The sequence below is a fragment of the Zootermopsis nevadensis genome, unplaced genomic scaffold (genome assembly GCF_977971745.1).
Source record: "Zootermopsis nevadensis isolate Lab colony 2312 unplaced genomic scaffold, Znev_1.0 Znev_ptg000004l, whole genome shotgun sequence".
NCBI lineage: Eukaryota > Metazoa > Arthropoda > Insecta > Blattodea > Termopsidae > Zootermopsis > Zootermopsis nevadensis.
Window position 1 is genome coordinate 8,990,792 of NW_028259136.1, and position 23,333 is coordinate 9,014,124.

General features: G+C 48.4%; 3 protein-coding genes across 12 annotated transcripts in view; 2 read left to right on the plus strand and 1 right to left on the minus strand.

Moving 5' to 3' along the window:
* The first annotated feature begins 76 nt into the window (after positions 1-76).
* Positions 77-8,564, plus strand: Atac2 (Ada2a-containing complex component 2). Of its 2 annotated transcripts, XR_015533696.1 has the most exons (13): positions 77-545; positions 1,208-1,345; positions 1,747-1,895; positions 2,400-2,545; positions 3,063-3,230; positions 3,938-4,117; positions 4,804-5,027; positions 5,120-5,366; positions 5,608-5,720; positions 5,896-6,101; positions 7,025-7,206; positions 7,294-7,550; positions 7,899-8,564. XR_015533696.1 is itself a non-coding variant. In XM_087343146.1 (12 exons), the coding sequence occupies exons 1-12, from the start codon at positions 346-348 to the stop codon at positions 7,465-7,467; spliced, it is 2,127 nt and encodes a 708-aa protein (XP_087199272.1). In that variant the 5' UTR covers positions 77-345; the 3' UTR covers positions 7,468-8,564. The 2 variants fall into 2 exon arrangements, 1 of the variants encoding a protein (XP_087199272.1); XM_087343146.1 differs by having other exon boundaries at positions 7,294-8,564.
* LOC110835126 (PDZ domain-containing protein 2-like) lies at positions 8,399-22,545 on the minus strand. Of its 8 annotated transcripts, none has more exons than XM_087343137.1 (7): positions 22,367-22,545; positions 21,348-21,397; positions 13,056-13,232; positions 10,297-11,697; positions 9,944-10,183; positions 9,672-9,804; positions 8,399-9,369 (listed from the first exon to the last, which is right to left on the minus strand). In XM_087343137.1, the coding sequence occupies exons 1-7, from the start codon at positions 22,438-22,440 to the stop codon at positions 9,312-9,314; spliced, it is 2,133 nt and encodes a 710-aa protein (XP_087199263.1). In that variant the 5' UTR covers positions 22,441-22,545; the 3' UTR covers positions 8,399-9,311. The 8 variants fall into 8 exon arrangements, with proteins under 8 accessions (XP_087199263.1, XP_087199264.1, XP_087199266.1 ...); XM_087343138.1 differs by having other exon boundaries at positions 9,668-9,804; XM_087343140.1 differs by having other exon boundaries at positions 22,443-22,526.
* The window catches only part of LOC110835130 (uncharacterized), a 47,547-nt gene continuing 40,574 nt past the window's right edge, over positions 16,361-23,333 (plus strand). The window contains exon 1 of one of the 2 annotated variants that reach the window (XM_087343148.1): positions 16,361-16,815. Coding sequence is in view for 1 of the 2 variants with exons in the window: in XM_087343150.1 (XP_087199276.1) it covers positions 16,779-16,815 (37 nt within the window). In the remaining variant the exon portion in view is untranslated. The remainder of the gene's footprint in view (positions 16,816-23,333) is intronic. The other variant, XM_087343150.1, reaches the window with a different exon arrangement.

Sequence of the window (23,333 nt, forward strand, 5' to 3'; positions counted from 1 at the left end):
TATGGTCGCCATTTATAAATAAACTTGTGGTATCTTAGCAACACGTAATGAATGTAATGTAAACTTAATGTAATGAAAACGTTGTGACGTTTTGAAGGCATATAATTGTTTGTAAAACTAAGATGTTTGAGAAATGTCAGTTAGTTTCTACATTACTTAAGAATGCTAACCTTCTGACGAGAAAAAAGAAGTATGGGGTTGAGGTTACAAGTGGAAATAATTTAAATAGTGTAAACATCAAAATTTGTATTATGAGTTGGCAGCACTGAAACATGAGAAGTCCATGCGGTGTTTGTGTCGATGTTTATATGTGTAACAAATTCTGCGTAAACGTTAATTTGCCCGATGAGTGATTGTGAATATTGTTTGAAGAAGGTCGGTGCTTCGTATCTGACGTGCAGTGAATGCAGTCGGAAGGTTCACCTTCGTTGCTTAAAGAGCGGCGGGGTCCCAGGAGGTTTACGTGGGGATGTGTTTTATAAATTTATATGCCATGATTGCAGCTTTTGGGACCATGAGGAATTCACAAGAGTTAGAATGCCGTGGTAAGTGTATTTGAAAACGAACTACACGCACCGATAACATTAGGCGTGAAGAACGATGTGAAGGGTCGTCGTGGTTTTACGTAGCGTGTGTTCTTCAGAACATCTTTTACGTCCCTTCAGTGATGTATAGAATAGAAAAAAATTGATCTACCTTCCATAGAACCTTTACAGGTCCAAGCGAAGGGCGTAGAACATGTCAGCATAAATACAGTATTTATTGCTAGCACAAATTCTAATTACATGGTTATGACAGTGATTTATAGTCAACTACAGTATTACCGCAGAAATAATTACACAAGAAAGCATACCTAGTATTGCTTACATACACTTATAATTGCTGAGAATTTTTTTATGAGGTATATTCTTCCATGGAGTCAGCATAAAGCAGGTCATTCTTCCCCCCATTCAATTTATAATGAATTTCCCTCCATTTTGTACAATATTAACTTCTCTCCTGAAGATGGAGATGGTAGGTTACTCTGAAGTATGGGATGCCCTTATTAATGTTGCACACTGTTACACTTCATAAAAAGAAGTGAGTTGTTGAGGGTGTCCACTGTGTGGATTTTAATGAGGAAAGCCATGTACATCTGTTTCAGTCAGTGCAAGCACACCATGTCAGCTTCATGTTACATTTTGGACATGTGCCATTTTTACTTTAGGTTCAGCCTCATCATCCTCGCACTGTACAACCTGCAGGGCCGTTCAGATGGGGTGAGTCGCCTTGGCTACTTCCACTGGAAGTTGCACATCTGTAACTTTATCGAGCGGCACTGGAACATTCTATTTGGGAGCAGCGTGTGAGTGCAGCTCATGACGCTGAACTTTCAAAGAGTTTCTTTACTTCTCTTCTCCTTGCCTGAACTCCCACATTTTGAAGTCTGTCATTCTTTCTTACTCAGTAAATTTGCCATATTCTCTGCCTTTTTTATTTGATTGATTGATTATGTTTTTCCATACACTTCTTCTGCCCAGATCATGCCATCTGTCATGTCTTCTGCTTTATGCTTCCTAAAACCTTCATTTTGGTTGCCATATTTATCTGCCCATAGAATAACCCCTCTTCACACTAGAATCTTTGAGCCAAAGTAATTTAACCTTGTGAGAGTTAATGATTCTACATCAACTACAAATGTTATTCATTATTATATGAGGTGGTGACATTTGGCTAGAGAGTGTTATCCTTTATCCTGTTTTACAGAAAAAGGAAACGTAGCTGGATGGGGACAATATCCGGGACCCTTTCCCACTACAGTCGCACTTACTTCCGTTCCGGTTCAGAAGACTTGCAAGAGCCTGGTTGGTGGACGTTGGCACAAAGCGTGGAACCCGAACTGGTGCTCCAGCAGCGTGAGTTTGTACACGTACCGCGTGGTCCTCTGTCGTTGCTCCTCCGCTCTGTCGCCCGAGTCTCCAGTGCTGGAACTGTTCCTACCCGGAACTTCACGGCTCTTACGATTTTAACTATTTTCAAATAATTTATCGTGTACAGTTATACTACAGCCATGTTTCGGATTTTGATTTTGTGATGCGCTTGTACGTTCAATTTTACGTGTACTTAACTTTCAAATCAGTTTGTTTACTGGCATGTACAAGAATTCTTGTCTTATCCTTCAGCAAACTGACACCATCAAAAACAATTTGCTTTGTTTGGCCATTCAGTTCTAACCCTTCCTTATACTCTACGCCCTCTGCTTTTTCCCGTCGTTCTTCTCCTGAATCATTGTTTTACTGGTCTTCTTACGGGATGTTCTGCATGGTTCATATTACATTCTTGCATAATAAATCAAAATGTCTGTATGACTGACTGATACAGGATGAGAGTGGGATGGTTGATGTGCTTATGGTTTGCAGACTTGCATTTGATTGCTGAGAAGAAGAATAAGACTAAAAGGAAGGAGCAGGAGCCAGGTGCAGAGTGTCCCCCCTCCGCGTCAGAGCCGTCATCAGGTCCATCGCTTCTGGAGTCATCCTCTTACGCGGCTCACGTCTCAAACGAAGTAAGTCGCGTGATATGTAGCGTACATTGTATTGGAATTCTTGTGAGCATAGTTGATTAAATTGAAGTTCTGTAAGTCTCCAAGCAGCATTGTGTTTTAGGCATTGGTTCAACCTAATGGCATTTAAAATACCTGTAAGTATATAATTCAGCTGCTTTGGTCAGTTCCACAGACAGGCGCTGTTGGATAAGGTTGATTCAGTATCTTCTTGTTGGTTTTCTGCATGTAACTGGTAATTTTAAAAAGTAATTCTGTTGGCATCAAAACATTTGCATTTACTATTTGTAATGCTTTGATAGTTCATTTTAGGATCATACTACAAGACCCGTGTTTTATCACTGCTTTTCTTAAACATTTGACCAAATTTCTTCTCAATTTTTATGGCAGACAGACAGAACATGCTCCAACTCACCAGTGTTGCCAGTTGCTGCAAGATCTCACGCCCGTTACAGCTGCCGCTTGCGTACGAATCTCCAAGGTGAACTAAGGCTTTTGTATGATGTACGGTGTTGGCCAGTTTCAGACGCCGCCAGATGAGTCCAGCTTGTCGGCATATGATGACGCAAGCAGCATAGAGCTGAACAATGCAGGGTCGGAGCGAGAGACCGGCACGTCTTCCTCCAGCGGACGCGTGTCTGCCGTGGATACCAACCCGGGCTACTGCAGCAACTGGGCCTTCCTCAAGGTGAGAGGAATTATGAGGTCACGTGAGCTGGTCTGTGCAGTTCCCACTCATAAGATGGCCAGCAAAGGTGTCCAAGAGTTCAATTTTGATTTCAGTTGTTGAAACCTGCCGTTTCCGTGTACCAGAATCTGACTGTGTCTGTTTTGTCACATTCATGTCAGAATAATGCGTTCGATATTGATATAATTCACTCTTATTTGCGTCTCTTTTAATTTTCGTGCCAGCGTTTTTTTATACGTTCTCCTTACATTATCCAGAATTTCTTTTAACACAACATGTAAGCACTTGGCTTCATGTATCTTGAATAAATGAAAGTTGGGCGGGCAGTTAGCAACCCTAGCACCGCGACTCTGCGCATTCCTTTCTGTTGTTCAGCCCCCGAGCAGTCCTGTGCTTTGTATGAACTGCATTGTGCTTGTGATGGTCACTTAGTTTCATAAAGTGCATTCCCAGGTGATACATTTGCTATATTTGAGTAGAAAATTAAAGTTTTCGTATTAATTAATCAGTACTCTTCTGCCTATTAATATAGAAGTGCTGAATGAATGAACTCTACTCTTGCTGGTCTAAACCTTGTATTGTGACATCATTCCTTTTCCTTAGTGTGCATTTCACATTCCGTTCCGTCCCTCTCCCCCTCGGTATGTTGTGTTGGACGTGTTGACTCTCAAAATGGGACCTCTGCTGCTACTGCCATCTCTCCCCAGGCAAGTGACGACATGTATTCTCGCGCGTACGTGGAACCGAGCGAGACGCTGTCCGACTATCTGTTTGCAGACGAGGATGAAGAATGTTCAGATGTGGACGTGGACATCGAGGGTGTGGACATCTCCTGTGCTCCGTCTGAAGGCTTCAAGAATCTAGGGGACCTGTTACTAGCACAAGAGGTGAGATGCCAATGTGATGGCCTCTGATAGTGGTCCACATGTTCATGGGTGCCGCTTGTGGCAGCAGTGGACCAGTTTGGACCCAAAACATACTGAGAACTCTGTTGCATTAGCCAAGTACAGATTGACTGAAAATGTAATACAGAACTTACGGCTTGTTCACGTTTCCTCTGACGTTTTGCCGTTTGAACAGTCTGTATTACAAGGTTGTATGACGCTCATATTTATCGCAACCAGTGGATGGATTCTTGTGAATCTTTGGTACAGCTGTCACACCATTAGAGGCTGTCTCATTTTCATAGTTTCTAATTTCTTACCCTCCGTATTGCTAAGATCGTGGCTTTGCAAGTTTCTGTGGGGCCAGTGAATTCCAGTGCCTCATAAAATTTATGCTTTAGCAGCTCTTTGAAAAATTCATGGCTTTTTTGTGGTCATATGTGTAAGTTACAAAAAAGAAATAATTGGTGGCCACAAATCTGGGTTGAGAAGACTCAATAGGTCCAGAATGTTTAAGAAACGTGGGACGACATGAAATGCTGTTTTCGTGACAAAATGTAGTTAGAAGGGAAAGGTTTTCTGACGAAGTGTCAGTGGTATAGCTTTTCTGTAACTCGTGTGTACCTCATCTTCACTGATTTTCAAAACACCCTCAGAATTAGTGATCTGGAGTCGGCCCTGCTTTGCAGACTGCCGTCGCTGTCAATAGTGCAGTTAATATGGATATGAAGATTGAACGTGCGGAGTCGGACCAACAAGAACAGGAAATGGTCGAGGAGGAGGAGGAGGAGGTTAGTGATGAGGATGGAGAGCTGAGGAGCACTCAGAAACCATCAGGAAGTCTGTTCACCATCACAAAGAGCACAGAGCAAGTCCTGACCATCGGCGACGTCTACAAGGACACAGACAAAAGGTGAATAATGCTTGAGAATGTGTGGAGCTTTCCACCATTTCTGCTCTGTGCTTTTATGGTCGGTGGGTAAATTGGGCTCGTGTGATTTGCAGGTGCCTGCCAATGAGCGAGTATGAGGAACTGCAGCTGCTGAACCAACTTCGGGGGGTCCCATCCATGGGAGATGTACCGGGGACCGTGCGACGCCTGTACCGCAAGCTGTGCGTGCGACAGTTGAAACGCGAGCGTGGCATGGCATTGTTCAATCTCGATGATGCCCAGCCTGGTCGACCGGGCGGCGGATTAAGATACCCAGCGCATCCTGCGATGGGAGACGTTCGCATTCTGGACAGATTCCAGGTGAGACACGGCGCTAGCCAAGAGCACATTGTCACAGATATATGTTAGCCCAGATCAGTGTTTTCATAGGTCGTTGCTGTAAACTGTTATTTCAAATGAAGAAATGCTCACTTACCAGTTTGTCTGAAATGTGATGGAAAGAATGAATCAGCTTAGATTGTGTGACCGCAGGAGATTCACAGAGCTGAGGGCAGTTCATGCAGTAACCAGTCTCGTTAGTAATAATCCCGCATATTTACAGCGAGCCGCTGTTCCCACATGTGAAGATGAGACCAATTCTACTAACTGTTCCTTCAGCTTGCGACTCATGGGACAGAGTGAGCCATCCTGTTTCTACAGCCCCTACACTCACAGGTCAGAGATTTTGTTCACCTTTGTGTTGCGTGTGTGGAAAAGTTGAAATTTGGACCTGTCGTATTTTATTTTCATGCATGAGATGAGTTCTTGTCTGTTGCACAAAAATTACGGAATATTCGTTTCTGTCGCTGCCCGGTGATGAGCCTAGTGTCACAGCTGTGTCTTCTTGTAGGTTGCTGAAGCCGTATATCCGTCGTGACGTGGAGACCGCGCCTCTCTGGCTTCGCCTGCTGGGTGAGGTTCAGGCAAAGGCAAACAGAAATGTCCTGCACTGGCGTCCACCTGCTCGCCACCCAATAGACTACAGTTATGTCCGCCCTCAACACATCTCCTCCGTTAATAGTCTGTGTCGAGAGTTTTTCTACCCAGGCATCGACTGTGAGTACATCCGCAATACTGCGTACTGTACGTTAACATTTTTTTCTAAAGCCTTTTATTTTTATATGGACATCAAATATTTGCAGTACACATTTCCATCTTGTGTCTGATGGCATAAAATTTATTGTATCGGTATTCCTGGTATGCTTATACAGGTAGCCCTCGATTTACGCCGTGGATGCGTTCCTGAATGAACCGGCGTAAATCGAAACTCTTTTATAATGTAAATCAATGGGATGTCCCAGCACCCAAACATTGACGAGTAATCTAATGGCATTACATTTAAAGCTCTGAAATAACGTAAATAAAATAAAGGGAATTTAAAAAATATATTTTATACACTTACAATCGGCAATTCGTTGGCCCCCGCGATTGACTGCGATTCTTTCACGTGATTGATGTGTACAGTCATCTCTGCTGTTATGCGATAGTTGCATTCTCGTAAGACGCCGACCTATAGAAAATCGCGTAGTAAAAATAACCCCGGTACCTCCGCAGAGATTAAATTAGTCCTTTGAAAGTTTAAAGCGCATAAGAGCAAACTCGCATATGCAAAAGTTTGCATTTCACAAACAGCTTTTACCGATTCATCGATCTCATTGGAGCAAATTCGCGTTAACGAAACACACGTAATTGCAGAGATGACTGTATTTATAATTTTTATTCAAAATCAGTGAAGTAAGAATTACGATTTAGTATAAGAATCAGTACGAGAAACATTGTAAAACGTTATAAATAATAGTAAAATATATTTGTGTCACTTTTTGACTTGCTGGTTTCAAAATCGACGTTATTCTGAATCGGCGCAAATCGAGGGCTGCCTGTAGTTGTGTTTTTGTCTGACAGCTGTAATAGTCGCCTGTCAAATTCTAATTAATCCCAGGAAAGACCAAGTAACGTCCATCTCTGTTTTGTGTCTGCAGTGACTGAATGTCTGCAGTACCCAGACTTCAGCTGTGTTGTGCTGTACAAGAAACTTGTGGTGGGCTTTGCGTTCATGGTGCCTGATGTGGGGCTGAATGAGGCTTACATCTCATTCCTCTTCACGCGGCCCGAGTGGCGACGGGCTGGCATCGCGACATTCATGCTATACCACCTGATACAGGCGAGTGGAACTTCGTGTTACACGGGAATGAACGAAATTCGCGCTGGTGGAACCGGCTTTATGTCAGCATTGTGTCGCGTGTTGCAGACCTGCATGGGGAAGGACCTGACACTGCACGTGTCGGCCACAAACCCAGCTGTCGTCCTGTACCAGAAGTTTGGTTTCAAGGTGGAGGAGTTTGTCCAGGACTTCTATGACAAGTACTTCCCGGCCGACTCGAAGGAGTGCAAGCACGCCCTCTTCCTACGGCTCAGTCGATGAGGTTTGGCCCGTGTTGCGGATGCTGGCGTCGTAGCACACAGAAGCTGCGGGATGTCTTCAGACAGCTCTTCGGCAGAAGGCAAGTTCTACGCCTTTGTACGGTATATCAGTAGCGTTACGTATCGTCAAGCTGACTGGGGCGGCTCGGTCAACTTAACAGCCGGTAGTTGGTGGCGTTCTGTCCAGAGCTAATACGCGATGCTTCGGAGAACTGAACGTCGTTTGTGTTAACAGTAATTTCAGGCGAATGAACAGAAATATAAAAGGGAAATTTACCGAGCAGTACAGTCTGAAGAGGTATAGCAAAATTATGTCCCGGAAGACAGTTATCTTCATACTTGCCACCACGAGAACCTGAAACCTCGCCCCGTTTTTGTTGCCAGCACTGCTCCGTTAATTTATTTCCATAATTTTTTTATCCATAAAGGAAGAGAGATGGATGGGTGGGAACGCCCGGCAGTATTGGCAGAGTGAGCAGGGGGCACCACCCCTAGTAAACAAACGCACACAGTCTTGGAGTTTGGCTGCCACTGCCCTGGTCCATTTCTGTGGTAACGGCCCAGGAACATGTGGAGCGAGCAGTGGATTTCGCACGGAATAGGGCGATTATTTGTTTCGGATCTTCCATTATCAATGGTAAACGGAAGTTTAATAAATCACGTGACGCTAGCAGGGGGGAGAACATCTCGAGATAAGAGGAGTCTGTCCTGCATAGATTCCTCTGTTGTACCTTTGCTACCTATTTCGCTACTTGGAACGGGTGTCATCTTATAGTGTGGTAAATCCATTGTGTTTATTTACTGTGGCGATGCGTTTCAGATCGGTTATCCGCTGCTGTAAGATTTTTGCAGTTATTATAAAGCTTCCACGTGCTCCATCTTTACTCTACTTTACTTTAATGTACTCCAAACAGGTTACACATGTTGTAATGTTCTTTTGCCCCCCCCCCCCCCCCCATGCTTCCTCCCCTCCTTTATTTCTCTAATCTTCACTCTTCTTGCAGCCATTTTGACGTTCTTTTTACTAAGGGAAGATTTTGTCTTGTACTCGTCCATGTACTTCTGTGTTTACGTCAATAAATATTCACGAACAGGGAAGGAGTTTCAGACGCTAATAAGTGACCTGCCCAATGTCCAGCCTTTGGGCATGATCCTGAGCCAGTTCTATCCAGTACCCTAAAATTTGAATATCCTTTGATCTTCTTCATCTTACAACTACCCATTTTCTAATTTTTTTTCCTCCTGAAATCCGGTGCGAATTTCTCGTTTCCCTCCCACTCAAGATGCGTGTCGAGAATGTGACATCCTCATGTATTTGACTGCCCCGACAACAGCGAGCGAGCGTAATCACAGAGCTCGTTATATGACATCTCCACTTCCCACGCCAACTCCACTCGCGATGTACGTTCTTCCCACGGAGCGAGCGACTTATTCCACAGGTGTACAAAATGAACTTGTTTTGTGGCGGGTACAAAGTTTCTTTATTGCGTATGATAGAGCGTATTTACAATGTGCATCGGAGCAGCGTCCAGTGGTAACTAAGATGCGTCGTACAGTACTTGGGTGGCTTCGCCCGAGTCACGAACTAGGCGAGACGTTTCTTTTTAACAAGAATGTCGACCAAATGTATCGGCCGTTTTATATTTGCCACGTGTAAACACTTGCCTGGGCTCTCATCTGCCACCTAGGGGCTCCAAGACCCGCATAAAGGGAGTGGCCTTCACATTTGAAATTCGAGCTTCGGCAGTGACCTTGAGCTCCTCTTTGAACTGGGAGGTAAATCTCGGAAGTTACCGAGCTGCCGTCAGGAAGTTCAGCGGGTTGTCACCACTGCTACACGGCACGTCATCCCTCAGATCCCACGCCCTGAATCAGGTCTGTGCAGGATTTCGCTTTTGTCGACCTGCAAAAAGAAATCGGACGCTGAACACGCTGGATGCGTGAGAAGTAGGCGTGCGAGTGGAGGCTTGATGTGCGGTTGCTAATCTCCTGATTGGTTTATAATCTATAAATTTTGGAGATTATTCAGCACAGAGTGAAATGAGGTGATAACGCTTGGTGAAGTGGAAAGGATTGGGGAGGAAGTGATGGTGAAGACGGCCGCCAGAACCTCGGATCCTGCAAAGTTCTGGTAGAATGTTACGTGGCAATATGATTTTACGGAGGTTATCAGTAATGAGGTTCATGTTGTGGTGACGTACTCACGAGTCTTTGGTTCGAATCCTGCGACAGATGTGGAGTGCAACAGGACCAGACTTGATCTTCTTGAAGAGCGCGACTGCCTCGGAGTGTGTCAGGTCGTGGCACACCTGACCGTTCACAGCCAGCAGCTCGTCTCCTGCGGAGAGTTGTTTTAGTCAGTCAGTTATCTAGACGTGGTCTCTACTTCATATTTCCCCGTTTTTATAGACCCTGAAGACTGGTGCATGGGGCCAGTCCAGTTCAGTCCCCAAAATCCGCTTTTGTCGAGAACTTACCTGCTCTGAGGCGGCCGTCCTCTGCTGCCTGTCCACCTGGCAGGATACTTTTTACGAAGATGCTGAGGGCCCCGCGTGGGGAATCGCGACCCCCAACAATAGTGAACCCTAGTCCCTTCTTTCCACTTCCCTTCTCGAATATGACCGTGTGGAAGGAACAGACTGACGATCGTGGCCTTCGGGGCAGAGTGCAGAAGTTGGTCGTGGAAGTAAGGCCGCTGTCTTCTTTGCTGCCAAGTCCTGTAATAAAGGAAGAGCGGGATGTTGACTGTCGAGCCAAGAGGCCAACTGCTCAACAGACAGCAGTGCATTGGGACAACCTTCTTGGAAGTGTCATAACATGTCCTACGCACCTGTTCCTGGGTCTGCTGGTTGCTCGCTGAGCCCTGACCCGCCCGAGTAGCTGGCTATCGTTCGCCGGAACACTTTGCTGTGCTGAACGTTCTTCTGGAAGTGTTGCCTCTTCTTGATCGCTTTGTTCGTGGGGGAGGGACACTTGAACACAAGATCCTCGTAGTCTCTCTGCTCCTCTGCGGGCGTGTCGACCGTGGAGGGCAGTATGAGGACGTTCTCGTAGTCCACAGAACTCTCCGGCATCGTGCTTTTCCGTCTCGCTGCCTGTCGGGACGGGGCGGAGTCGTCCTGTCCCTTCGTTCGGGCTATCACGATGTCTACCTCGCGTGGTCCGCCGCTGAGGGCGTCCCGCGCTCCCGCCATTGTCAGCCCGCGCAGGCGCCGACCGTTCACGTTGATGATCTCGTCTCCGACGCACAGAGCGCCATCCCTGTCTGCCAACCCGCCCGGGACGACGTGGGCCACCAGGTACCCCGCGCTGCCCTGTTCTGACAGCTGCGTCTTGGCTATAAAGATTCCCAGCTCCTCCGCGGGCTCGCTCCGTTGTAATCTGACCACTTTGAACTCCCTCCCGCCGCCGCCTCCAGGGCTTTGCGGCGCCAGTTCCTCACTGTGAGGCGGCACGGGCGGTGGAGGCGACGCGACGTATAGCCTCTGGCGCCGACGCTGCTTGTCGGTCAGCTCGAGGTCGCACCCGAAGCGCCGGAAGACCTCGCGTCGGTCAAGGGACGCCGCCTTGTCCCGCTCCATCATGGACGAATTGGCGGAGTCGGTGACGATTATACCGCTGTCGCAGTCCTCGTCTTCGTCCTCGTGGTAGAGCGGGTTGTGACGGCGTTGAAACTCCTCCAGGCCGGGCAGCGCACCGTAGGAGAAGCTGCGGAGCTGGGACCCGGACCTGGCCTTCCTCGAGGGCCGACCGTCGTCCGGCGAAGTGCGGTATAGCTTCGCCAGGAACCTGTTGGTCGAGGACCTGAGGTACTTTTCCGACATCGCCCGAATTTTCGCGGAAAGACACGACGTCGAAGTGAGCCTGCTCTTATTTTTCGATGTATCACCGCCCATCTCGGCGTACATGGAATGGCGAGCGTGCGCCTCGTCGGCGTAGTACACGACGTTGTCGTTGGACTGGGACACGCTGAACCGAGGGCCCTCCTCGGCCGCCAGTTTCAGGAGGCCTTGGCGTTCCTCTGCCGCGGCGGCGGCGGCTCGTTGCGGCTCCGTCACGGTCAGGACATTCGTGTCGGACCGGAAGCACGAGAGCCGCGTGTTCTTCACCCGGTCGAGCAGGGGGTTGCGTTTCTCGCGAGAAGCGATGTGAGACGCCTGGCGGCCTTCGCCGGCGGCGTCCTGCTGCCCGCTGCTGCTTCTGCGACGCTGCCATCTCACAGGGGACAGGTCTGCAAGCACAGGGACCGAGCTCTTAAGTAGCCATGGTTACGGCAAGGGAACTGCGTAATTATTAATAAATTAGAAGCAGATTTTAAAGGAGAAACCGGTTATAAAAGTTCTGTGAGTTTCGGTAATTCTTCAAAGCGAGAGGTTGGGGGAGGGGCGTATTTTTGCACAGTTGTGTGTGGTTAGGCAAGATTGCGTTAACATCCGGTTAATCATCCATTTTCCGATTGTAATTTGTAACGCTTTCGCAACGATAAACTTATTTACGCTTGTATGAAGCGTAATACGTGAACTGTCGATTAGCTTTGTAAAAAAAAAAATATGTTCGTGACTAGCGAAATGCGCACATTTTCAGAAAATGTACTACATGTTACACGCAGGTGGCAGACGTTTTTGTGGGCGTGGCGTGGCATTTGCTCCGGACGCCACGCAAAAAGCACAGAAATGAGCCTCAACTATATAAAAATATCGTCAATTATACTCACGTAGAAACAACTGTTTTATCTTCATTGGTCGGTCACAGATGTCTTTCGTCTCGAACGCGATCACCAAACCGTAGCACCGAACAATTATCGAGTCTCTTTTCGTCTGTTCACTTCAAAACGTACGTGATCACTCAGAACAGAAGAGCGCTCTGCTCGATTATCCTATCGCGATAGTAACCTTAGCAGTAATGACTTTCCTCGGCTGAGCGGTGCGACCACATTACGTCACGACAGGAGGAAGGATGTTCCGTCATCCATCGCCTTGTGAGTCATGTTTCTTTGGGAAGGGGCGATGTTCTTGTAAATAAATGACAATTGCGTTAAAACGGAGGAAACCAGGCGTCACCAGCATACGACGCACTTCCTGAACGTACATTTTTAGCTCTTGGCCTTGAAGAAGGCAGGAAGTAAGTTGGTCGATACAACTTCGCCCTTGGAAGAGTTCAGAGAGGTACAGAACTGAGGAATACCGCGGCCTACGTGTGTTTCGCGCGGTGCTGTGCTAACCGAAGGTCGTAACTCCGTAGATACGGCCAAGTCAAGAACTAGGCTACTTGGAACACGTGGCGGGTCCTTCTGAACCTTTGGTCTGTGTATATGTTAGCAGTTTCAGCAAACATTTCGTTGGCTTTCGCCAGGAACAGGCGAACTTTGGCAATCTTCCGACTCAGCGGAATCCGAGCTGCTCCTGGCCGCGCGCCGTCCGTCGTGGTGACGGACTGGCGGCGGAATGTGGAACTGTTTCACTGAAGACAAGGCGATACCGTGGGCTGGACATGTAGCTCGCACTGCAGACCCATGAAATGTTCGGAAAGCGGCCACTTTTATGACCTAGAAGTAGATTCTGTGTCCGGTCCTACTAACGTGTCACTCACCTATTCTGGAGCGGTGTTGTTGATGAGGCGAGAGATCTGCGCAGGCGCTGGGTTGTCGGTAGATTGTATTTCCCTCTGTGACGTCAGAGGTGTCACCCCCACACCGCAGGGGCGACAGGCTGAGAAGACGGGGCGAGTCGCCTGTGGGTCTGCGGAACCACCTCATGGCGCGGGGACCTGTAACGGAAATGACGAGACTGTGACCTCGGCAGTCTGTAGAGTGACGACCGTGGTTCGAATCTCAGTAGCGTCGTAACTGGGACCAACCCGATGGGGAATAGGGGGGGTTATACTGCCGGAGTGCGGGGCAAAACTCCACATTCACGAAGAGCCTACTCCGTTTCCACTAGATACGAATAAAAAAAATCACGGACGGCGTTGGTCCGAAACGCAAAGCGCAGTTCACAATGACCTGGCGTTTGTAAGAAGTTGATAATCCTGGATGCCGCGTGTCTCGGAACACGACGCTAATCGCCGCTCTGCCGTCGCCAGACTAACGCACCGAGTGGTTTGCTGTCGCTAAACATCCAGGCAACTGCAGACGGCCCTGGCTCTGTCTGCGAGACGAGGCAGGTATCTGCGCAACACGGTGTCCCACAGTCGTGTTCACATGTCTACTCCACACCCCTCGCACGTTTCAGAGGCACTCGTTGCCTGCATGGTGGGGTTGCCAGACGTCACGGCGCTACAACCCAGAAGACGGCCATCTTCGTTTCCACCGCCGTGAGATCCTCAGGCCGTGCCCTCCTTGGTGAAAACATTTTGTGTGCACCCGGTGTCAGCGTCCAGAGAATAAAGAACGGGACAGGTTTGTACCTGTCCCACCCCCATCGCACTGACTACCGTGCTACCCCGAGGGTGCGGCTCTCTCCGAAAGTCGAGATACTGGAAACGTCCATTGCTCAAAAATTTACCTGGAACTGAAGCGAATGAACGCGGTGATACACAAAGCTGACTGTGTAAAAGCTACGCCCCTCGTATCTGTGAGACTCTAAGCTTAGATTCCTGTGCGCATGCGTTAGGTCCATAGCAACAGGTAGAATGAAATTGCTACGTACACACAAATGCTGTACATGTGAAAGGCTTGAGGATGATATTAATTCATTACGCTGAGGAAAATTCAGTCACCAGTACGCAGTTTGCGATACAGATTATTATCATCATCGATCAGAATTTGAGGTTATTTTTTACAGTTATTGGGGTGGTATAAAGTTATTTGTATCCACGTGCTGCCAACACACCGACGTTTGGAAATCATAAGAACTCAAAACGCATGAACAGGTGGATTTCTGCTCGCTGGCTTGCAATAGCAAGGCCTTGGTTTCCGTATTTTAATGTGACCTCTGACCCGCGGGCCTACACAGCGCCTATGGGCCACCTCCCCCTCCCCCCTCCGCACCAGAAGTCGCCGTGTCCCTGAGAGCAACAAGGGGACAAGTCACGCTTGTCAGAATTTCGTAACTTGTGTCGCTATAGCAACCATAAACATCTCAGTGCAAAAGTGGTTCATGTAAAGATTTATGGATGATTCTACAAGCTTTTGAGATGAGACGTCCTCCCTGCCCTCGATGAAAGCTCAGATGTCACGCTATCTCGTTTAAAATGGACGCTGTGCCCCTCAGCGTTCCAAATTACATCGAGATCTGTCAATGCGTATTGACGTCAGCAGTTGATATATCGTGACTGGTCGAGTGCTGCCGCCTAGTTCCTTGACCTCCGTGATTTCTCCAACGCCATCACGCCCCCTCATAAAACAGCTGAATACCGTGCGGTCGGTCGCGTTCTTTTGTTTTTCAGGAAGAGTGGTGTACGTCGCGTAACAACCGAATTCTTAATTCTGAAGCAGTAACTTTCAATAGAAAAGTTAAATTCAGGGAACACAGCCCTGAAAACCTAAACAAAAGAGAGAGTCATTCTTAATACTTGGGGGATTGTAAAACTTTCTTTCAGATCACACAAAATACAGGTCGAATGTTGAGTTACACCGCTCAATCAACTACCGAATCTCAAACAATCTGATAGAACGATCACGAATCGGGTGCGACATGTGAAATGCACGTCGTGGCTTATTTTAAACTGCCTGGAGGGACTGAGAAAAACCTCGAAAATGTAGGGAGGCTCATTCCTTGACAGGGTACTTGGCAAGCCCATCGTCGGGAATCGACCTCCAGTCCTTGCTAGAACTAGATCATGTTAATGGCGACAGCGGTTTGAGCATTGTTTTCCGACCACCGGAAGTCCGGGCTGTATTCGTTTGATTAAGCGCCATCTTGCTTTCTGCACCGATGTGTTTTGGAAGTGTTCGCAGAAGGACATTCGTCAGCCTCTCGTAACAAAACGGGTAGGCCGTGAGCCGACATTCGCTTGTCTCAACGTGAGTGAGTTGTCTTTCTTTAGGGAGTGTGTGGAGCGAGAAACAGCTGACGTAACTGAAACAGAAGAAGACGGACGGTTGTTGCTCCGTGTAGACTTTTACCGTCGCTACAGATGTGCTCACTGACTCCATCATCAGGGTGCTTATCGTCTGCGGTAAGTTCAGTCAGAACACCCGTCTTCTCATTCCTTAATCCGCCACTACGTACATGCTGCCTCCGTTATCAGGGTATAAGCTGTGGAGGCGTCACTGTCCGAACAGTCTGATAGTGGGCTTTTGTGTCGACGTTGATGATCCTTCTGATTCCGCAACAACACGGAAGTCGCTTTTCCTTTTGGACGCCGTGAGACCGGACTATTTTCTCAGGGCGGGAGGGAACGAATAAATTGCATCGACGGGGTCTTGGCCAATCACACACGTTCCCAGAATTATGACGCGTGCCTGAGAAATCTTTAGTGAGGTAATTATGAACGGGCTGAAATTAATCACAAGTGACTTTCCTAATATAGGTTTTTAAATGTAACTCTCCCACGCAAGACATTCAACCCCCCCCTGCTACGTGTCCAGCCCAACGCTGACTCTTCATTGGTGCTAAATTTCAGATTAAAACCTACGGGTGTCTCGAAATGAACGTTTAGATGGGCAATGGGAGGTCGGTACAGGCAACCGAGTGCCTCATTCGTGAATAATAATAATAATAATAATCTTTCAAACCACCGCCGGTCATAATCTTCCCAATTTGGGTAAATAGGCTGCAATGGAATACTAACAGCTCCCCAGCTGTCTTTCTGTTATAATAAACCTCTCATTCGACAGGTTAGAAATGACTTTAAATAAATGTAAATTATTATTATTATTATTTACCTTTACCTTTACTGTCATTCAAGTCAGAATTTTTAGTGTATTTAGTTTTATTTATGCATAAAGAAAGTATTTAGAGCGTTGTTTTCAGAACGCACGCCATCGTAATAACAGCACAAAACGAATTTCAAGCGTCGGCCCTGTATGAACTGAAAATAAAATTACTTCGCTAACTTTAGGCCTCATCACGATCCGTGGGCCTAAATATCTTCACATTTCGATACGTCGTTGTTGCCTCGTTACGAAACGCTATTTCATATTTCAGGTTTTCTATTTCGTGTCGCGCTCTAACCGCGAGTTTTAATTGTAGAGTTTATGAACGCACCCCCCGAGTCTCGCAGTGCGACAGTCTTTTGTTTCTAGTCCTTCTTCCTTCCGGCGCCATTTCTGTGATAGTGCTACGGGCCATGTGAAGTTTTTGTTGTGTGCTGTGTGCGACTTATTAAGTGTTTTAACTGTGTCCGTGTTTGAACTTGTAACACACTGCGATGGATGTGCTAAAATGCCACGGACGCTGCACACGAGGTAAGTGGGTTCTGTCTGTTACAAGAACACTTGTGATTTGCAGGCTGTGAGACGACGCGGCGCTGCGAGCGAGAAGACAAGCCATATTCATCAATCATGATCTGTATTTATTCATATGGTGTTTTGTGTGCACAACAGATAGTGGTTAATCTTGCACCAAAGAAAGTGATGCTGTTGGCCCGATGCCATATCTCGACACTTTATATTGAACGAAATTAAAAGTATGGGACGGTTGATGTTTAATTATTAAAAGTAACGGTTTTTTGGGTTATGTTGTAAGTTTGTGTTAATGTACAGTGAAGCGTGGTGAACTTTCGTTCTATGAAAGGAGCAAACAGTTGGGCCGCGGAGGTTTAGTGAGGTATTCTTTGCAGTGTTAGTTATTTAACTATGCTGCATCAACTGCACAGCGTCGAGAGTGTGATTTTGTACAGAGACACGGCGTATTATATATGAAGTATAACTTAAAAGAGTTGGATAATCTCTGGCACTTACTAAGCACCGCGCCTTGAATTTGTGTGGGGTAGTGACTTTGGCACTAAACGCCTGGCAGCGTTAACTTAATGGGCACGAGACTTTATAATTCAGTAAATCACAGTAATTAGAGCGAAGACGGAAAGTGCAGTAATCAGCCGTTTTGTTCTTAGACCGCGCAGAATTTCCAGAGAATGACCGTCAGATATTTAAGTGTGCGGTGTTGTCATGGTGACCGACGGTACCGTAACAATGCTCTTATTATCTGGCCGAGATCACGAGCGTATACCGCATGGAGCACGTCATTTGTTGCGAAGGTAATCGGCCCACTTCACAGTGATATTCAGATCTTTGGGGGGGGGGGGGGTGTTTGTACTGAGCCAGAACTTACCAAAATTAAATTCTGTCCCCACAACTCCCAGTGTGCACGGCCAACGCGAAATGTAATCGAAATGGTACTCATTAAAACGTGGATACGGTCTGTCGCTATGGAAACAAGGCTACGAACCTGGCGACTTCAGATGGTCACGTAGAATTTATACCAGTCGCTGCAGGCAGCTGATGCGCCATGTTGTCCTGTCAGCTTTGCAGTCAAATTAAGTTGGCACTCCTGCAAACGACTGTTGAACGCTTCTGAGGTAATTCCATTCATATGAAGTCATGACATTTCCTAACAAATAAAAGAGCAGCGAACTGCGTTGCTATAGTTACGGTTTTCTTTGAGACAAAAACAGGGGGACTGTTATTTGAGGCATGTTGGGAACGAGTGACAATTGACGGTCGCGCGTTCCTGAGACTGTGGCGTCACTTGTCGGGCGAAACAAAGACGACGAGGGAATTGTTTAGGTCGATACGATTGTAATCCGGGGGACTTCGTTTCACTCGATGGGATTCCGAGAGATTCTGAACACGCAAAAGACGAAGCCGCGTGTGGCCTATTCGGATGAGGTGAAATGAGGTGCGCTTGTTTTACGACGTAGTAACTGCTGAGTGACCTTCGCGCTGCGGCCGTCTTTATCCCAGGGCAATTTGAGAGGGAGCGAGGCATTTTCCCGGAACAACGGAGTCGGCCTGTCGGAGGTCGTTGTCATGTGCCATGTTCAGGTGTTATTAGCCACTGACATTAAATCGGCCACGACTACACCCGTTTCCCTCCGTCCTCATTCGTCGTTCGTCCGCGTGCAGGCCCCGAGGTTGGCAGAAACGCCTCGCACGTGCAGCCCATTTAAAGAGGCGTGTGCAGTGCGTACTTTCCGTAGTTGGGCAGACGGGATTGGGTCGGCGCGTGTTAATGCGTCTGTCCGTCCGTCCCCAGCAGCGACCTTCCTATTTTCTTGCCACAAGTTTCTGTTCTGAAGTTGAATTTCCTGAAACGCGCGATTACCTTACCTTGTCCCAAAGAGATTAACCGCTTCAGTCGTTCGGCTGTTCGTGTTGGAACTGTTTGCCCGTCCTTCCACCATTGACGTCAACACACCGCGAGCTACAGGCTGCTCCACAAACCTTAGAAGCACGTTCTTAGAGCGGACAGTCTCTGAGTCAATGTATGCGCGAGTTTGCGACGAGGCCGAACCTCCGATGCCCGTCAATCAACACCAGTTAAGGCTTTGACCGGGATGTTCTTTTGTTAAATCTTATGTGGTACCGCCTGATTCGACTTCTAATGGTTAAGTGAAGTGTTTTCTTCGCGGTACGGTCTGGATTCGTAAATAATATTCAGACGAGCTTCGGCTTCAAAGGGTTAACCAGCTGATTTTCGTAATGGTGAGGTGTAGTGTTTTCTTCGCGGTACGGACTGAGTTCATAAATAATATTCAGACGATCTTCGGATTCAAAGGGTTAATTGCGTTCTTACACCTGTTACGTAAAACGGCCACGAAGAACGGAGCAGGGAGGAGTAGCGCCGAGCCTTGTCCTTCTCCACTTTCATCTTACCCTTCGTCTTCGTTGCATTCTCGCGGCTCGCCCTGCCTTGCTTTGTAAACTCTTACCTAATTTGTACTCCACAGTCATCTAATTTCGTCTGTCTGCATTTCCGTCGCTTTGGGGCAGGCGTTTCTCCCTCCGTTCAAGATGGCTGTTTCAAAAACAAACGGTGTTGTGTTTTTCATCTTCCTACCTCGTCCCCTTTACAGATGTTTCGTCATACAAATTGTACGTCCCTCGTTTCCACAGTAGTCGCGAATAATTTGCCTATTTACATCGCAGCTGGTCAGAGGATCGCGTTTGTTGGTACCGAAAGGGAAGTTTCCCCGCGGGCACAGAACAGAGAGACGTTGGGTTTGCCTCTGTAGTGGCGGGGCGCGGCCATCACGCGACGACGGAGCGGTCCAGACGTGAGAGAAATTCCGTGGCCTCCCTTCCGGGTTCACGCAACAATAACCAGCGAAATCGACTTTAACGCAGTGCCGGGAGGCTCGACTAATATCGATCGACGTTACGCGAGGGTAAAGTAGGTCGGAGCGAACGTCTTCGTTTTTGAACAGCGTCGCGGCGCTCGAAGAAAGATCGGTCAGCGTTTGTAACCTGCGGCCGAGTACAGGCGTCGTCTCAGTGGCGTCCCTGCCGAGAGTCGAACGCCTTTACAAGTCTCGTCTCTGCCGACCTTCTCTCAAGAACGAGGACGGACGAGGGTCGTGCATTTTTGCACGTCCTGTGACGAGGAACTCTGCACTTTCTCATCAACAGTCCCAAGGCTAACGCGAGCAACTATTTTAGTCAATCGCTTTCTACTGCTAATTACAAGTAAGGTCGCCAGGTTCCGCAACTGATGGCTGCTGCTTTTGTCTGTCTCATATTAGGAGACGTGTTTGCCAGCATCCACATTCCTGTACGTGTAAGGCTACTTGTGTGATGATATTACCGTCACTCCCGGTTCACGTGTCCTTGAAATTCCGGTGGAAACCCGAAGGTCATACACCTGTTATCTGTCATCGTCAGGGTAGACTGTCATAATGTGACCTCGGTGTACCAGTTTCTGATTTTAAGTTGTTACTCGTTCAAGATTGTGATGTATTCGTAGGTTCTCAGGTTTTTAGAACCAGCATCTATGAATTCTCTAGTTTCATGACGATGAATGAAAATGACCGACGTTTCAGAGGCGCTTACTGCTTCCATTAAGGTGGCGACTCTTCGCCCTGATGATGGAAGCAGTAAGTTCCTCTGAAACGTCGGTCATTTTCAACCAGACTACACGGTGTGCATTATCACAGAAGACATTCATCGTCACACTCGTCGCCGTGAGAACCTGAAATCTCGCCAGGAAATTTCTTGGCCAGATCACGCAGCCTGAAGAGCGAAGCTTATCTCAGCGGTCTCAGTTGCGACCTCCCAGAAAACACCCCCACGCCGGCCATGTTGCCTTCTCCTGCTGTACGAGGCCCAGCGCGGTCGTAAGTGTTGGCACAGCAGCTTACGTCATTTTGATGACATGCAAAACCGCTCCCTGCCGCGCATACCGACCGCTCCGCGAGAAGTCGGTGTCTGAACGTGCGTACCAGGACGTGATGGTACTCCCACTATTCAGGTCTCCGTCTTACGCACCCGACAGCACACATACTGCGCGACCTGGGTAGCCATGGCGACAACGGATCTGCCTGTCGCGACTTCCTTGATTTCACAAGCGAGTACACGCACACACGTTCCTCGTCACAAGGCGTGTGGGGGGGGGGGGCGTACATCACATTCCCACACGGAGACTGACAGAAACCCTTTCTCTTCCCACAACCTGGCTGGGCGACATCTCTCAGCGCCACCGCGGGCCAGAGTTGGTGCGAGGCGTGGAAAGTTCATCATCGTCGGTTCCGAAACTCCTCGCTTCGCCGGCTGATCCACTGTCTCCTATGCGAGCCCAAAGTTCGCGTTTCACAGACTGTAATTCGCCTACGTTTACGTCTTCTGAGTTGGACGTGACTTTACTCAGGAGCGACCCGCGTGTGTCCCATTATAAAACGTCACGATCTGCGGGAGTAGTGGGGCGTGGCGGTAATACAGTCTGACAGTCGTCGCTGAAATCGACTGTTTCTGCATTCGCCGTTAACAATGTCTGGTGCGCTTACCTGAGTGAGGCAGTCCATCGCGCGACCAGGCGCTGCTGACCTCTGCCGACCTGCAACAACAACAACAACACAGACCTTGCAGTAAGGAGCAGGTCGCGCGGTCTGAGGACCCTTCCGACTCCTGTCAAAAACACAACTCCTCCCCCCCCCAGGGGGCTCTCCTGAACAGGGTAGGGATTTCTTGACCATCTGAGCAACTACGAGCTTCTCTGTGGAGTCGAGTTGCTGCCACAGCACTGACTCGCAACCGGTGGACCGCGTCCCACCGTACTAAAATCAGGGCAGTGGAACCGCGTGCCTCCCGCTGATTAATAGGTTATTTAACGACGCTGTTTCAACTGCCCGGTGGAGAAATGGTCACGGATGAGTGGGAAAGGTCGTGTCGTGTTCGAAGGCATTGCCTGGAGAGACTGAGGAAAACAACGGATGGCATGTTCGGTGGCGCTGTTCTCTAACCTTCACAGAAATTTGAAGAAAATCGCCTGTACGCGGCGCCTGCAATGAAACACTGAGACCGACCGTGGCCGGCCGGGGCGTTCGTTCCTGTAATTAGAAAGCGTTTTTGTACAGGTCACGCGCAAAAGTAGACGACTCTTCAAACCGAACTAAAGAGACTTTGTGCGCGCGCTGTATTCGAGCAGGATGTGTGCCCTGCGTGTTTATCACCTGTGTAAATGGCACGTGAAGAATCACGTGTCGTGTGTGACGCTCGTTGCTAGGTAACCTGAATGCTGGGCGACTTAAGTGGCTGCGCCCAAGCCGCGCGTCGCCTCGCGTGAGGCGGTGTGCGCGCTGACACACTTGCTTAATATGCGACTCACGCACACCAGAGGAGCGTCAGACCTCCATGAAATTTATACCATTACAGGACAAGCCTTTTTCGTGGTTTTCCCCCGTCTGCCCAGCGAATGCCTCCCTTCTGTCCACTCGGGATCGTCTCCCCGTCTCATTCGGCGCTGTGAAATTTCTGCAGCTGATACAGCGTCGTTAAATGACCTTGTAATCAACTAACATCGTACCTCGTGTTGTGTTGACGCAGCATAACCTTAGCAGTTGATTGAAATGAACCGAAACGTGCGTCGTGTTGACACATACCCGCTGCAACAGCACGCCCGTGTTGCCTCCGTTCCCGTCTTCAGGGCGAGGTTCCGTACTCCGTCACTGCACTGCGTTCGTACTCCTCGGTGTCTCGCGACCGACTGTCTCCGCCCGAGTGCCGCCCGCGCGCGGTGTCTGGAATGTCGTGACGTCACAAGAGCGAGTGAGGTCGAGGGACGAGCCAGTCAGCCCCTGAAAACCTCGGTGATCGTCGCTGTCGTTTGCATCATGTTGTTGCGGTGACGAACGGTGGGTCTCGTACCTTCTACCACGTGCAGGCGACTGCTCGATTTCCTGGAGTGTGACGTCATATCACACGATGTGGGTCTCTTGCGTGTAATTGACCCACTAAACGACCGGCTACAACTCACAGTCGGAAGGCCGAGGGTTTCGGGAGATTCAGAACGTGTCGCTTGTTTCGGTAGGAAAGTTCTGACTTCACGTGTGCAGGAGACGGCGTTCCTTGACTTGTGATGATCGCGTTTATGTCTATGTTCCACAGAACTATTAACGCCGGATTGTCAGGCGACTGCTGCCCGTTGCTTTGATCCGGACTGGGCCGGGAACAGCTCCAGACCTCAGCGGGTGTTGATCCGCTGACCCCAGTCGCGTCGGCTTCTGGCACGTGCTCAGACAGTCCGAGTAACTCGCAGCCATTTAATAACCGTTCTTATAACACCCTTCCTTCCCCTCAGCATTTTCCGGACCGTTCACCCTTCGTAAGGATCGCCCCGGTTCCGTTTGAAGCAGTCGGCTGGAAAGCAAGTTGGGATGCATAACGGCAGGGGTACAATGATTGCTTGACCGATGTGTGTTTTCAACAAGGAACTCAAGAGTGCATTATGGTCTGGTCTGGTCCGTCCGTTTGTCCAGTCGGTTCAACCTGAG